This window comes from Moschus berezovskii, chromosome 9, assembly GCF_049115385.1.
Source record: "Moschus berezovskii isolate FMDL1 chromosome 9, NW_MosBer_1.0, whole genome shotgun sequence".
Lineage (NCBI taxonomy): Eukaryota > Metazoa > Chordata > Mammalia > Artiodactyla > Moschidae > Moschus > Moschus berezovskii.
Genome location: NC_142468.1, coordinates 86,252,810 through 86,267,761, shown reverse-complemented (window position 1 = coordinate 86,267,761; position 14,952 = coordinate 86,252,810). Strand labels below are relative to the sequence as shown.

The 14,952-nt window shown below is 50.5% G+C and overlaps 1 protein-coding gene across 1 annotated transcript in view; it reads right to left on the bottom strand.

The window, feature by feature from the left end:
- THBS4 (thrombospondin 4) overlaps positions 1 to 14,952 on the bottom strand; it is a 55,091-nt gene that overhangs the window by 3,863 nt on the left and 36,276 nt on the right. Inside the window, exons 10-20 of the mRNA XM_088839900.1 lie at positions 13,655 to 13,807; positions 10,503 to 10,607; positions 9,818 to 9,925; positions 9,346 to 9,505; positions 7,816 to 7,934; positions 6,892 to 6,944; positions 4,114 to 4,307; positions 3,071 to 3,249; positions 1,542 to 1,590; positions 1,248 to 1,444; positions 476 to 648 (exon numbers count right to left, since the gene is read on the bottom strand). Of these exons, the coding sequence (XP_088696026.1) occupies positions 476 to 648; positions 1,248 to 1,444; positions 1,542 to 1,590; positions 3,071 to 3,249; positions 4,114 to 4,307; positions 6,892 to 6,944; positions 7,816 to 7,934; positions 9,346 to 9,505; positions 9,818 to 9,925; positions 10,503 to 10,607; positions 13,655 to 13,807 (1,490 nt within the window). The remainder of the gene's footprint in view (positions 1 to 475; positions 649 to 1,247; positions 1,445 to 1,541; positions 1,591 to 3,070; positions 3,250 to 4,113; positions 4,308 to 6,891; positions 6,945 to 7,815; positions 7,935 to 9,345; positions 9,506 to 9,817; positions 9,926 to 10,502; positions 10,608 to 13,654; positions 13,808 to 14,952) is intronic.

The following is a 14,952-nucleotide window of genomic DNA, read 5'->3' as shown; positions in this document are numbered from 1 at the left end:
ACTGGGCAACTAACACTTTCACAGGGAAATAAGGCAGAACAGGGCTCACAAGAGGGTCAGTTCATGCCGAGGGTAGAATGTGTCATTGCTATGTCAGGTGCAGGGGAGACCAAGGTAAAATGAGCCATGGGTGCTGCCCTCGTGGAGTTTATCAGGCCATGAGGGACTCGCTGCAGCATGAAATATTGAGGTAAGTGATGATACAGGGCCCAGAGGGACCACATTGGGGGGCGGATGAGACAGTCAGTCTCGCCTCACACGGGTCGGAGGGGCAGACTGTTCTGGTGCCCAGGACTCCCCCACAGAAGGTCCTTCTACCCCCCAGTGTGGCCCTACCGTCCAGGTGGTCAGTCTGAGCAGGGTGTCCTCCTCCTGCCGCTTTTCTGGGAGCCTGAGGTCCTAGCTCGCCCTCGGGAGCTGTCTGCTCAGGGAAGCGAAGGCTCTGAGACGCGGGAGGAGGGGGCGCAGCGCCTACCTGATGTAGCCCACCTGGGGCCGGTGCTGCAGGAACCAGCGGTAGGACACCTTGTCCTTCCAGCCCACGTTCCTGGAGTCCTTCCACAGCAGCCTGACCTGGTCACTGGTGTCCCCCGTGTGCCACAGCGAGTTGCGGAGATGCTCCCCTGGACCCGTCTTGGACTTCACGGCCTGGACAATGATACAAGCAAGGTCTTAGATGCATAGACCACACTTCCTGCATCCCGTATCCGTGGGGTGGTGATGGGGTCAGGATTCATGGGTGCAACCTGGCGGCCTTGAATCTGGACACAAGGCGTAAACACTTCAATGCCATTTCTGCTGTGGTCATCCCCAAACTTCAGTGATCAGCACTGGCCGGCATTCCACTAACTTGGTCCGTGCTTTCCCTGCCGTAAGCCCCCTTACTCCCCACATTTAATCAAGGAGGGCTCTGAGCTCTGCCTTTCCTCCCAGCAGGAGTGATGGACGTAGCTTCCTAGCCCTCCTGTACGAAGTTGGCCACCCCGAGGAAAAACATTAGTCAGTTTCCAAGGGGAGTGTGCCTGAAGATGTACCCATAAATCTTCCCCACCTCTGGGGTCAGATGTTCTCACCCAGAGGGGAGCATGCAGCTCGTACAGAGAAGCAAAGGCATGGCCTGCTGGATGGGCTCCAGAGTTCCCAGATTTGAGCACAAATGCATCGATTTCTTAATGAGTAAGTGCCATATGGGAGAACGCAGGATCTAAAAGGAGGGTGAAGGGCTCAGAAGAAAGCGAGACGAGTACCTTGAGCTGAATGCCAGGTTCCGCGACAGCTCGGAACGGGGTGGCCTGCCAGTATGTCTGCTCTGTCTGCTTCCACATGACCACATAGAAGCTGGAGCTGTCCTGGTAACCAAAGATGAAGCCGGCGTAGTCATCGTCCGTCTGGGTGTTGACGTGGAAGGTCCCTTCGAAGTCAACTCCATTAAAAGCCGTGTACCCTGAAAAGATCAAAGCAGATGAGAAAAACAGACAAGCCACGCGGGTAGCTGGAAAGAGTGAATTCCACACAAGCGGTGACTGAGGCCCTGGACATACCCACTGCCAGGCCAGGATCGCTGTTCATGGTCTGCACAATCTCCATGCCCTGCAGAGAGAAATGCAGGAGTTAAGATTAACCTCAGAGGGGATGGAATAAGCTCCAGGAAGCTCAGATTCTCGGGCATCACCGGTGAGGAGTCAGTGATGTCTGAGCTCCATGTAAAGATTTCATTATCTGAAGAACTGCCCTACCTTGCTACGTGCTCAAAGCAAGCACACACTTTTCAACAAAACCAAACCTCAGTGCTGAGTAGAAACAGTTTTGCTAAAACTGTCACTTGAGTTGATTCAATAGACTCTTAATTAGAGAACGCTTTACATTTTTAAAAAAATTTTTAATTGGAGAATAATTGCTTTGTGATCCTGTGCTGGTTTCCGCCATGTTGTTGTGCAGTCGCTAAGTCGTGTCTGACTCTTTGCAACCCCATGGACCGCAGCCCACCACCCTCCTCTGTCCCTGAGACCTTCCAGGCGAGAGTGCTGGAGTGGGCTGCCATTGCCTTCTCCAGGCTTCTGCCACACAGCAACATGAATCAGCTGTAAGTATACATATGTCCCCTCCCTCCGGAGCCTTCCCCCCCACCCTCCAGGCTGCCAGAACACGGGGAGCTGTGTTGCTCAGTGACGTCCCCCTAGCGAGCTGTTTCACGCACGGTGATGGACGTGTTTCGGTGCTCCTCTCAGTCTGTCCCGCCTCCTTCCCTTGCTGTGGCTACAAGTCTACTCTCTACATCCGTGTGTCTACTCCTGCCCTGCAAATAGGTTCATTTTTCTAGCCACAAAAAGGAACAAATCTGAGTCAGTTGAACTGAGGCGGATGAACCTAGAGCCTGTTACTCAGAGTGAAGTAAGTCAGAAAGAGAAAAACGAATGTCATATATTAACACATACATATGCTTTTAGTGAATGTGACCTGCTGGGTGACGCTGGAAAATCTACTAAGCCTCTCTGTGCCTGCCTCCTTTAGTTCCACAAGGAGGCGAACGCACAGGGGCACCTGCTGCAGAGACTGGGAGCATGGGTCTAGGGAGCTGCCTAGGCCCCAAATCCAGCAGTCTCAGCTGCTTACCTGCCATGAGGAATCATTCAAGCTTTGTAGGACTCGAGCTCAACATCTGTAAAACGAGGCTAATTAAAGTGCTCCGCCAACAGGGCTGTTGTGGGGAATAAATGTGACATGGGAGAGCGCCTGGCTCACGGTCGGCAACCGCTAAATAACCCACTGCTCTCAGAAGGGCCTGTGTTGGGGGGAGGAATTGGGAGGCTGGGATTGACACCTACACACTAGTGATACGGTGTATGAAACGGATAACTAGTAAGAACCTCCTCAGGGAACTCTTCTCAGACCTGAATGGGAAGGAGGGCCAAAAGGGAGGGGATATGTGTATGTATGCCCGCTCCACTTTGCTGTACAGCAGAAACTAACACAATATTATTAAGCAACTATACTCCAATAAAAATCAGTTTTTTAAAAAAGCCTGTGTTGAGAGGCAAAGCTGAGCCATCGCCAGCCCCATGGCACTCACCTGGTTCAGGACCACCCAGTTGGGGTCGATCTGGGCATCCCCTTCAGGGTCCAGCACCACGGTCTGATAGGCCCTGAAGTCGGTCAGGGTGACCTCTGCGTTCTCTGGGCACACGTCTATCCGATCAATGACCTGGTCCTGGTCAAAGTCTGTCTCACAGATGTCTCCCACTCCGTCGCCTGAGGGAATGGAGGAGGGGAGCTGGGTACGGCCCACCACCCCCACGCCACCCCCTCTGTGACAGGAGCCAAAGAGAGCCCAGCGCCAGGGCTAGGTCTTCAGCCTGTGCGGAGAGAGAAGTCCTGGAGTCAGCTGTGGCTGAGCCGGCCCTGGGGTCCTCATGGTGGGTGGGTGAACCCCACTGCAGGTGGTCAGAAGGACCAGCAGCAGCGTGAGGGCAACTGTTCAAAGTTGACCTGACAAGAAACCCTGGGTGTCCTCTAGGAGCAGCATCTCACCGACAGGTGGATCTTAAGTCTGACCTTATGTAAGCAAATGTCTGCGGTACTTTCTGGACTATGACACATAAAAAGCAGGGGAGTTATGGCCACCAGACACTCTCTCAGAATAATTTACAGTGCCCTTAGGCTGAATCGAGCCCAAAGTGTCTTTTGTCCAGCTAACAGAACGGTATCAGTACTAAACCTTGAATTTGCGTACGCGGCATGGGCACGCCCTTGCAGCTCACCACCATGCTTACCACCGAGCTCACAACTCTGCCATTGCATTTCTGGCCCTGTGCACGCCTCTCCCTTGCAGGCATCAGAGCCTGTGAACCCTACCCCCACCTGTGCTGCTCTGGCCTCCTCTCCCTCCGGGACTCTGGTGAAAGGTGTGGGCAAGCCCCAAGGGGGAGCGCCTGGTTGCTTCCCTGCCCCGTGTGGTCTCAGCCCAGGGCTGTGCCCTCCTCTGACAGCTGGAGACACATGGCTCCCAGGGCCCTCCTGTCCACACAAGCTGTGGCTGCTCGGAGAAGCTGAGCCCCGACAGAGGTGGGCCGCTGGGAGCCTGGCTGAAGGGAGCCCGGGGCCGAGCCCACTTACTGTTGCTGTCCTCCTGGGCGGGGTTGGGGACCAGCCGGCAGTTGTCTGGTCCAGGGGGTACCAAGTCTGGGATGCCGTCATTGTCGTCATCATCGTCACACTCGTCCCCAATCCCATCCTTGTCAGTGTCCAGCTGGGCACTGTTGATGACGGTGGGACAGTTGTCTGCGCTGTCCTGGTGCCCGTCTCCGTCGCTGTGGGAGAAGTGAGGGAGGGTCTGTATCACAGCTCAGCAGGGGATACGAGGAGGCCAGTTCTTAAGAGGGGGAGTTTGGGTTTGGGGTCCTAACCAGGCTTGGTTTTTTATCAAGCTTCCCTGGTGGCTCAGATGGTAAAGAATCTGCCTGTGATGCAAGAAACCCAGGTTCGATCCCTGGGTCGGGAAGATCCCCTGGAGGGAATGGCAACCCTCTCCAGTATTCTTGCCTGGAGAATTTCATGGACAGAGGAGCCTGGCAGGCTGCAGTCCTTGGGGTTGCAGAGTCGGACAAGACTGAGCGACTTTCACAGGTCCTTAGATAAGGCTGCCTTATGGGCCTCAGAGACCATTTCCTACTTCGCCAACCTGTTGAAACAAGTAGATCTTTTCTATTCAAAATAAGGGGCAATTTCTGTGATTCTGTGACCAGACACTCCTTTCAGTCCCTGACACAACTATGATCCCCACAGAGACTCTGGGAGGGGAACAGAGGCAGGGGCAGGGGCGCCAAAGTGCTGGCTGAGAGCCCTGGCTCAGCTGAGCATGCACACGTGGCCCCGACACGACACTTGGCGCTCCGTGGCTCGGCATCCCCCTCTGTATCATGCGGACAGTAACAGCCTACCTTGCAGGCTTGAAGACTGAAGGCTGATTAGAATAGTGCATATTACATTTTTATACATGAAAAACCACTTCCAGGGGCCTGGCCGTTGGGAGTCCCTATGGTGTTTCCTTTTCTAATACTCTTTACCATGCCTGGCCAGTAGACCCCAGAGGCATCAGCTGTGAATACACAGGGAGAAGTGGACTTCAACATTCTTCTCAGTCTCTGAGTCTCAATTTCTTGCTAGGCCTGATGGCCACCAAGGGAAGAGTGTGCCCTTCCCCAGGCTTCCCTGAGTGGACAGTGGCCTCCTATGGCTACTCAGGATTAGAGCAGATATTCCTTTCACCAGTTCTACCCATGGCCCATCCTGGGTCAGCAATTACCCCCATGATGGGATGGGAAAAGGAGGCCAGGGACAAATGCATGCCCTTCAGGCCATGTTTCCCAGATGGGACCCACAGAAAGTGAGGTCGGCTCCAACAGTGGGATTCCTGGGCCTGTGGCAGGGCTGTTTTCCAAAACATAAGCCTGAGTTATTGCCGTCAGCAGCCATGCCATATAGCCCCAAACATTTTTATGCAAAACCAAGCAGTTTCTGTCCTCAAGTCTGTGGGAATTAAAATGTAGCAAATGAGTCATTCTTTTCAGGCATCCTCTAGAGGCTGGTGTGACAGGATATTTTAGAAAGCACTCAGATGGCAGTCAGAGTGCAGGATGACCTGCAACAGGGAACATTCGTGATGCTCATCACTGAGGGAAGTTGTCAGGGTACCAGTCCCACCTTCCACTCAACAACGGAGATATCCTGTGTCAGCCTGTCACGGACTCACCTCTCCTCATGCTGTGGGAACAATAATACCTCACTTACCATTTTCTTCAGGTCACCCAGGGGCTAGTACTGTGCCGGGAGCTCTACCCACAGTATCTTTCATTTGCACCATCACTTTTAGGATACATGCAATCATCTCTACTTTGCAGATGAAGAAATCGAGACTCAGACTGAGAAGTACGTTGAGGTTCACTTAGCCAGCAGGTACTCTGCGGCAAGGACACGGAGCATGTGGATGGGGATGGGGCTTGACAGGATCTATCCTTGAGCAAGGCTGGGCTGCAGAGCTGCTGGCTGCAGGGCAGCTCTAAGGAGAGGCTGAGGAGGGAAGCCACCTTGTTCCTTTTGCCTTTCAGACCCCTTTCCCTCCCTCATCCCTGTCCTGCTGCCCCTTTGATTCCCTACGGTGCCTCTAGCAGAGCTGCCCATGTCTACGTTTTTGATGTTCTTATAGCATCTGATCCAGCTCTTTGTCCTAACATAGGCCTCCATCCATGTGGGACTAGAAGGGCTGACAGCATTCATTTGCATATAACAATTCCACCCAAGAAAAGAAAACTGAATGAAAAAATTCTAGAGACAATGAAATCACAAGGATCTCTCAGCAAACTGGCAGCTCTCTATTTGGGGCTGATGGTGAAGCTTCCCTGAGCTGAAAGAATATATAATAGCAAAAGCGCTAATATCCATGTAACAGAAACTGTGAGATGTACTTTCCATAAAATTAACTCAACCTTCACAACAGTCCTAAGAGCTACATTCCATTTTTAGCCCCATTTTACAGATGAGGAAATGGAGGCACAGAGAGATGGGCAGCTGATGTGTCAGGTTAGCGGATGTGTAAGAGAACTGGGATTTACATCCAGGTGTGTCGCTCCAGAGCCCATCTCTAACAAGGGATGCCACACGGCCTCTCCTGGGATGGAGTCTCAGTTGCTTGAGTGCCTCGTGGCCCCTCCTAATACAGTCAACTCCCCCATCCACAGAGGTGCAGCGACCCTGACAAAGACAGAGAGCTATTGCTCCTCTAGCAACTCAATCTACCCGGAGAGCCCCCAAAGCATGGTAGCAGCAGAAAGCTCTGAGAGAGAAAACTCTCTGGGTTTTTCATCTGGTCCTATGCACTTGGGAGATGTGCCATACCTGTCCTGATTGGTGTCACAGGAGTCCCCAACCAGATCGTTATCCACGTCAGACTGCAAAGGGAACAGAATGTGTTATTTATCCCTAGACCTGCACAGAACGTTCTGGAGAAGGCAGACCTGGCCCATCATCACTGGATCTCGGGAATTATTTCTTTGAAATTGGGGTGGTGCAAACTGCAAAAGGACAACACCATATTGGTGTAGGCACAATGCTGAATTTTCAAAAAAGTCTTCCAAAATATCAAGCTTCAAGGACGGGCTGCCTACACACCAGATGAGCTGACTGGAGAAGGGCGCCGGGGCAGTGTGGGGGCAGGTGCAGACGCGGCCCTCTGGCATGGGTCGGAAGGGGGCCAACCACAGACACGAGGATGAGGCAAGCAGGTTTTGCTTTGCTTCTGCATTTTGGAGTGGAGCCAGAATGGGAGTGAGTCAGAGGGCAACAATAATAACCCCTTCCCAGGGCTTTCAAAATACATGACACATCACACCCAAGGATCCAGACAGGAAGGAGGAGAGAGAAGAGAAACTGCACATCGCTGATCGAACCTAATCTGAAATGTCCATACACAGGGGTTTGGGGATGAAAGGGACATGAGGCTCCCCATGGTTAATTTCCGTTACATTTTCCTTTCAGCAGAAAAAAAAAAAAACTTGTTCTGGGCATCCTTAGATTCCTACGACTGACCTCAGAGGGACTCTACAGCCTGTGAGATGAGTCAGAGGGCCCTAGATGTCCTGCAGTGTCCTTCCCATCACCTCCAGGCCTACGTATACAACATTATCACCTCTGCTGTTAGGAAGGCGGCAGCAGCAAATGGGGCTGGCGGGCTCTGCTGGGTTCTTCCAGATGCTGGTCTTAATGTGCATCTTTGCATGGGGCGCTCAGCCTGGAGTTCGGCTTCCCCTGGGTCCTACTAACCTGGTTCGGGTTGCTGACCTCAGGACAGCTATCACAGGCGTCCCCCACACCGTCACCGTCTGTGTCTTCTTGGTCACGATTGGGAACTTTCTGGCAGTTGTCCAGGATGTTTTTTATTCCTGCAAGAGAGGAATGTCTCCCTGAGTCAGGCGAACGTCACAGAAAGGTCTGGAGCACAGTTTCAGGAGCTGAAGCGATCGGGCCAGCACGCGGGGAGCGGCATCCGCCCAGGGCATCCTCAGGGAGCACCCTTTCAGCAGGTATCTGCTGTGTGTGCGTGCTCAGTCATGTCCAACTCTCTGTGACCCCTGGACTGTAGCCCCCCCAGGCTCTTCTGTCCACGGTATTTTCCAGGCAAGAACACTGGAGTGAGTAGCCATTCCCTTCTCCAGGGGTGCAGTTATCTTGAGGTAACTGAATTCTGGGAGGCTCAAAAACAGACAGTGACTTGAGGCATTTATCCAGTGAGTTAGAATCTGTCCAAGGTGTTGAGGGCTATCTCTGTGACCAGACGAGGCATCAAGAGGGCCAACCCTGGGGAGGGAGGAGCTCGTGGGTCTGTTACTACCAGGGCCCCAGGGCTTGGGCAGTGGTGGGCTGGAGCCAGGCCCCTCACACCATTTCTCCCCAGCTTCCTGTTCAATTGTGTCATCTCTTCTTGGTACCTTGGAACCATGGATGGTGGCAGTGGTATTTACATCGTGGAAATGCAAATGCTACAACTCCGGGCCTTTTCTGTTCATTTTGCTGAGCTGGTTTACCAGCTGTCTGGATTATAGAAGGTAAGGCTGCATTTTAGAGAGGTATGGGTTTTCTGGAGTAGGGTGTTTTTTGTGGGTATAGTGTATTTCTGAAAGGATATTCCTTCAAGGTCCTGTAATGCAATATGTTTTTCAGAAATGATTAGATCCAGCCTATACTTTGATGACAATCATCTATGTTTTATGGGAGCTATACAGAAACAAATGTCCTTCCTCATGGCCTGCAGAGCTCTAGAATTGTTCTCCAGGGGTGCTAGTCACACAGACCAAAGTATGAGGCCCTTCAGTGGACCCTGGAGCTGGCTGATGCAGCCACCTGCCTGATAGCCCTTTCCACTCTCTGGGAAAAGACCTGATTCTCTGCATGAGGAGCCTGACCTGGGGCTGCACCGCTTGACCCTGCTCTGCCCCTCTCCCTCAGTCTTCCACTTCCAGGGCTCTTACGCTTGAGAAGAACAGTGGGAGGGAGGAAGCTGTAGTCTGAGAAGACAGATGTCCTCCAAAGACACAGCCTTGACAAGACACTGATTGAAGGGATTCCTACAGCTTCTGGCAATGATGTCGAGTTCCTGGAGGATGAAGGTTATTAAACACGGGAGAAATAAGTAGACAGAAATAAGTGGACCCAGGGTCCCCCAGGCTCAGGCCATGTTGAACCCCACAGAGCAGGAAGGCCTTCAGAATCAGCAATTCTATTCCTGCTCCTAAGAGAGAACAGGAGAAAAGCACAGATAGGTCCCAAGGAGAAGACAACGCGAGGCAAACCCACCGTCCCCATCCATGTCGTCATCACAGGCATCTCCTTTCCCATCGCCGTCAGTGTCTTTCTGGTCATTATTCAGCACGTTCCGGCAGTTATCACAGGCATCCCCAAAGATGTCTTTGTCACTGTTCCTCTGGTCCACGTTGGGGGTCAGGACACAGTTATCCTAAAGGATCCCAAGGCCGACATTTACTGAGACCCGCTGTGTGCCTGGTCCTGTGGTAGATGCCAGTCAACCTCGTCCCACCCCAGCCCCCTGCACTGGCATGAGATGTCAGACCTCAGGAGGTCAAAGCTCCTCAGTTTTGTATTTTAAACATTTTGGAATTTTAGAATAAAAAGTTACAGTGCTGTGGAAACACAGGCGTGGAAACGGACATTTGGGATGAGTCACATAAACAGCAAACTTCGTGGACTTTCCTCCACCGTCTCTGGCACGTGGCCACTCCCAGGCCCTCCCAGCAAAGCAGGTGCCCACCTGCTCATTCAGGATACCGTCTCCATCAGCATCCTCGTCACAGGCGTCTCCAATGCCGTCCCTGTCTGCATCTTCTTGGCCAGAGTTGGGCACATACTTGCAGTTGTCCTAAGTTGGAGAAATACAGCTCACAGGGACATCTACATATGTCTTTTTTTCAGCTTTACTGAGGTATTTTAACTGACAAAATCACAAGACATTTAAAATGTATCATGTGATGATGTGATACGTGTATATATTGTGAAGTGATGCCTCCACTGAGTTCATTAACCTATCTGTCACCTCACATATTTATCCCCATCTTTATTTTGCTGAGAACATGGAAGTTCTACCCTTAGCAAATTCCAAGCATACAATACAGTGTTAACTACATTAGAGCCACAGATCTTATTCGCCTCATAATGGACAGTTTGTACCCTTTTACCAACTTCTCCCCATTTCCCCACCCCATCTCCATCTAAGTCAAAAACTATTTCTGACCTCAACACACTCTGTACCTATCTGATTTTATTGTCAATGGCTGTTTGACTACATTTGAGATGCAGCTACTTTAAAAATAGAGTTCTGAATGAAACCCACAGAACCTCTCCCCGTATAAGAGGTGGTTCTGGAAAGCCACAGAGGGAGCGTGCATATGTGCTTGCGTGTGTGTGCGCACGTGTTTTCTCCTGCTCGTCCCCCTCACCTTTTTGCAGTTTCTGGCCGAGCATGGCAGCTCCTCATCAGGGTAACTGTCAATGTCCACATCCTTTCCACAGATGTAGCCGTCACCAGCCCAGCCGACCCCACACTGTGAAGAGAAAGCCTGTCAGAAGCCCAGGCGCTGAGCCTGGTGGGAGGCTGGGGCTTACAAGGGCCTCTGCTCCTGTGCACAGGCCCAGAGCCAGGAGGCTTTGTTGGTAGGATTTTAAAACTATTAAGCTGTGTTTTGAATATTGTAGTCTAATGGTTCACAATTCAAAAGATACAAAGGCAGAGTGAAAGCTCCTTCCTGCTCCTGGGCTCAGGAATCCAGGCAATCCACTCTTTTGAATACTTTCAGAGACATGCTGGGCAAAGACCAGCAAGCACATATTCTTTTCCTTTTTTTGGTCCTTTCACAACTGGTAGCACACATGTATACTACTCTGCACCTTGAGTTTTAAAAATTAACATTACATCTTGGGACTCTTTCCATATCACTGGATGTAGTTTTCTGTCATTCTTTTTGATGGGAACAGATGTATTATACATAAATTGGAATACATGTGCCTTAATTAATTCAACCAGTCCCCTACTGGTGGGTGTCAAGTTGTTAAAACCTTTCTCTACTGCAAACAATGCTGCCATAAAGAATTCTAGTACATTTGTCCTTCTGCACATTTGACAAACTCTAGTACATTTGACCTTCTGGTTTCTTAGTGTGAAATTCCTGGTTCAAAGGGTATTTATTTATATTAATATTTGTAATTTGGGATTATTGTCAAAACATTTTCCAGTGGAAATAAACGCACACATGGGGAGAGAGGCTGTTGAGGCACTTTGCTTATCATCCTGGCGCCATATATCTGTATCTAATGGTCTTCTAGATCAATTTCCACCATGCGGGGAACCTTCCAAGGTGCTTAATAACTTCTATTCATATTCTCTAACAGGAGAAGTTTCCAACAGGTGCATTGCTGGGTCTGTGCATCCTCTATTCTTCTGAAAAAGTCTATCCAAGTTCCCTGCCACCACCAGCTGCTGAGGGCAAGCCTTCACTGCTAGTAGAATAGGCATTAAAGTAACAGTTATTCCAGACCAGACTCTATAGGCATTTTCTCCAGTCCTTACAGTGATGGTGCAAGGTCATCATTACCCAATTTTACAAAAGAGTCAACCTAGAGCAGTGTGTCCCTTGCCCAGGGTCTCAGGGCTGGGACTTGAACTCAAGACTGTCCCAGTTCAATGTCTTCTGTCACATGTATTTGGTTAACATGAGTTCTCCCCCTCATATCCATATCCTAGTGGGCCTGGTTAAAAGATGAATGACAAACCTAAGAGAAAGGCAATCCTTCCATAAAGGTGTCCGGGGTATGAGATGGTACCTGGGAGCTCAGCCCAGGAGCAGGATAGGTACCTGAAGGGACAGGCAGAACAGAAGAAGGATCAAGGGACAAGGGGGCCTGGAAAGTGACAAGGAACCAGTGAGGTGGGGGGAGGGAGGTGGGGCAAGAGTCTGGGGAACAGAGTCAGGGCCAAGGGAAAAGAAACCTGACACGCGTTAATGTTATATTTCCTGCCCTCGTTAATCAAAATAAGGTGATTTAAGACCAGTGACTTCCTAGGCTGCAGCCTGTCTGTTCTCAATCACGTGCACCCCTCTTCTGCAACCAGAGACATAAAAGGCAGAGTTCCAAAGACACCCCTCTCATAACTACCCCTATTTCCGTTCAGTTGTTTCAGTACGGCCTTTAGAAGGCCTGGAAAGCACAGCCATGGGGGTATCGTCCTTGACTCATTTTAATGAGGAAAAAATTTCCTCCAGGAACAAATACGTTTTTAATGAGCCATTTTCTGACAGATTAAATTATTTTAGTAGTCATTCCAAGTGTATTAATCCTTCACCATCTGTCGCTGTGCCTTCTTACAAATTCAAAAACACATTAAAAGCCCCATCACCCACCGTCCCAGGGGAGTCGTTAATTTGTTCACAAAAGATGAGGATTTAAACATAGATATATGCTCGCCTCTCAATGGGAATAAACATGCCCCATTGATAGGAATTAAAGAAATTGTTGTTGTTTTTTCTCCCCCTTCAACCCAGCTCATTCCCTTGTCAGTACCTTGTACAAGTTACTTGTCCCACTGGAGAGGGGATGGTATTAGTTATTTCTTTAACTTGGTTTTGATTCTCCTCATTCTTCCTATTTGAAAGCAATGTGCTCATAGTAGAAAAATTTGAGAACAAAAAGGTAAAGAAGCCCGAGGTATGAAGAAGGGAGAAGTCTCCCAGAGTCCATCCTGCTGCTCAGGCTGACTGTTCCACCAGACTCTAAGAGGCCTGATCCCCGGGGAGGAAGGAGGAAGTGAATAGCTGAAGACGGATTATTTAGCCATACCTAGAAGCCCGCCACTCCCCAGGACTCCGGGGCTGGCAGTTTGGGGACGGAGGGCAGTAACAAGCTCCATTCCTCAGCAAGGGCCCACTCCACACCTGAGTGGTGGGAGACCCTCGCGAGGCTGTACTGCCCTGCCCTCTTCCCCGGCCTCCCCTCCCCAGGTGGTTCCTGGGCCGGGAGCTGCACAGGAAGGAGAGTGAGCACCCACCGAGCTCCTCCTGAGCCTGGCGGAGGCAGGCACAGAGGACAGCAGGCGCTATGGAAGGTGGAGGGTTTACTCCCAGGGTTACTGACGGCAGCCTGCCACCCCTCCAGGGTAGTTCATCTCCCAGAGTGTTAGGCCAGACTTGGAAACTGGACGTCCTCAGGGCAAGGACAATGAGGAAGGACAGTGTGTTCCTGTAAACCAGCAGCTTATCGAGGGACTAGTCAAGGGAAGGCGTCTGCCCCTGGTCCTGGGGCTCACCTCCTGGGCCTCCCACAGAGGGTGTATGGGAGCTGGGGCTCCACCACCAACATGCCCAAGAAGATGGTGCTGACCCATGGTCAAGACAGAGCAAAGGTGGCTGACGGTTAGGTGACTTCAGACTACTCCCCATAAACTTCAGCTGCCCCTGTTATGGCCACATCCTTCATTTATTTGGATGGAATTGCTTTCGTTTTTGAGTACTTTTACTCTGAAGCAAGCAGAAACCAGAGAGGGGTGGTGGTTCAATGGGAAGGGGGAAGACGACAAAGCAAGTAGCAGATGACTTACCACGCACGTCACATCCCCCTGCCTCTCTTCAATGCATTGGGCGTTCACACTGCAAGGGTTCAGTTCTGGATCTCTGCAGTTTCTTTCCATTTTGCATCCCCTCATCTGATCACCGATGTACCCTGGTTTGCAAGGCCCACAGCGATAAGATCCCTGCAAGGAGCAGAGAGAGACGATGAGCTGAGGGCTCAGACCCAGGAGCAAAGGGCCTATGATGGTGTCTATTTGTACATGGACTTGATGATGCCAGGACAAAGTGAGCCCCATGCCTGCCTCTGTTATGTGTGTGTCTTATAATATCGTGAGAATATTGAGGAATACACTAGCAGACTGGAAGCCACAGCCGGCCACAGAGACATGAGAGAATAGAACCAAAGGCAGAAGAAGGCTGGCCAGGGAGTTGCCTGGTCTTGCCAGCTTCACCGTGGAGGGCAAGGAGGAAAGGGGTGAAAACCTGAATGCAGTCCTGGGAGGAGAGAGAGAGAGAGAATTTACTCTGGGGACAAAAGATATGGTTTGGTTAAAAGGCAAGTTAGAAAAAACGTTTTTGTTTTTTTTTAAATCAAGTGATGAAGAGAGAAATGTCGGTGGCCTAGCACTGAGGAATTTTGATGAGGTGGGCTGGTGTGGGAGAAACCTGGCAGATGAGCTGTCAGGTCCATTGGGACAGCACTTCCAAGGCAAGCCCGACTTATTTTTAAAGACAGCTTTACTGAGATAGAATTTACATACCATCAAAGATACCCATGTAAAGTATACAATTCAGTGATTTTAGTCACTCACAACCTCTTAATCACTAAGTGCAAAAGATGCTCTCCAGTGATTTTTAAAAAATATTTATTTGGCTGTGTGGGGACTTAGCTGTGGCATACATAATCTTCAGTTGTGGCATGTGGGAACTAGTCCTCTGACCAGATATAGAACCCAGGCCCCTTGCATTGGGAACATGGAGTCTTAGCCACTGGACCACCAGGGAAGTTCCTTTTTTTTTTGTTTTGCTACATCGCAGGGCTTGTGGGATCTTAGTTCCTTAACCAGGAATTGAACCCGGGCCCTGGAAGAGACCTAACCATTGGACTGCCAGGAAATTCCCTCCAGTGATAGTTCTTGGTCTGTTAGCCTCACTGGACCATAGCCATTGGTCAGTTCTCTCCTTTTCTTTGCTCCTCTGCTCGTCTTTCTTCGTCTATTTATTCATTTTTGAGATTCTCTAGAGTTCTTCTTTCTAGACAATTCCACTGCCTACTTTTCTTCTCCTAGGGTGGCTTTAGTTATTACCTTCATGTCAGTGTCTCCCA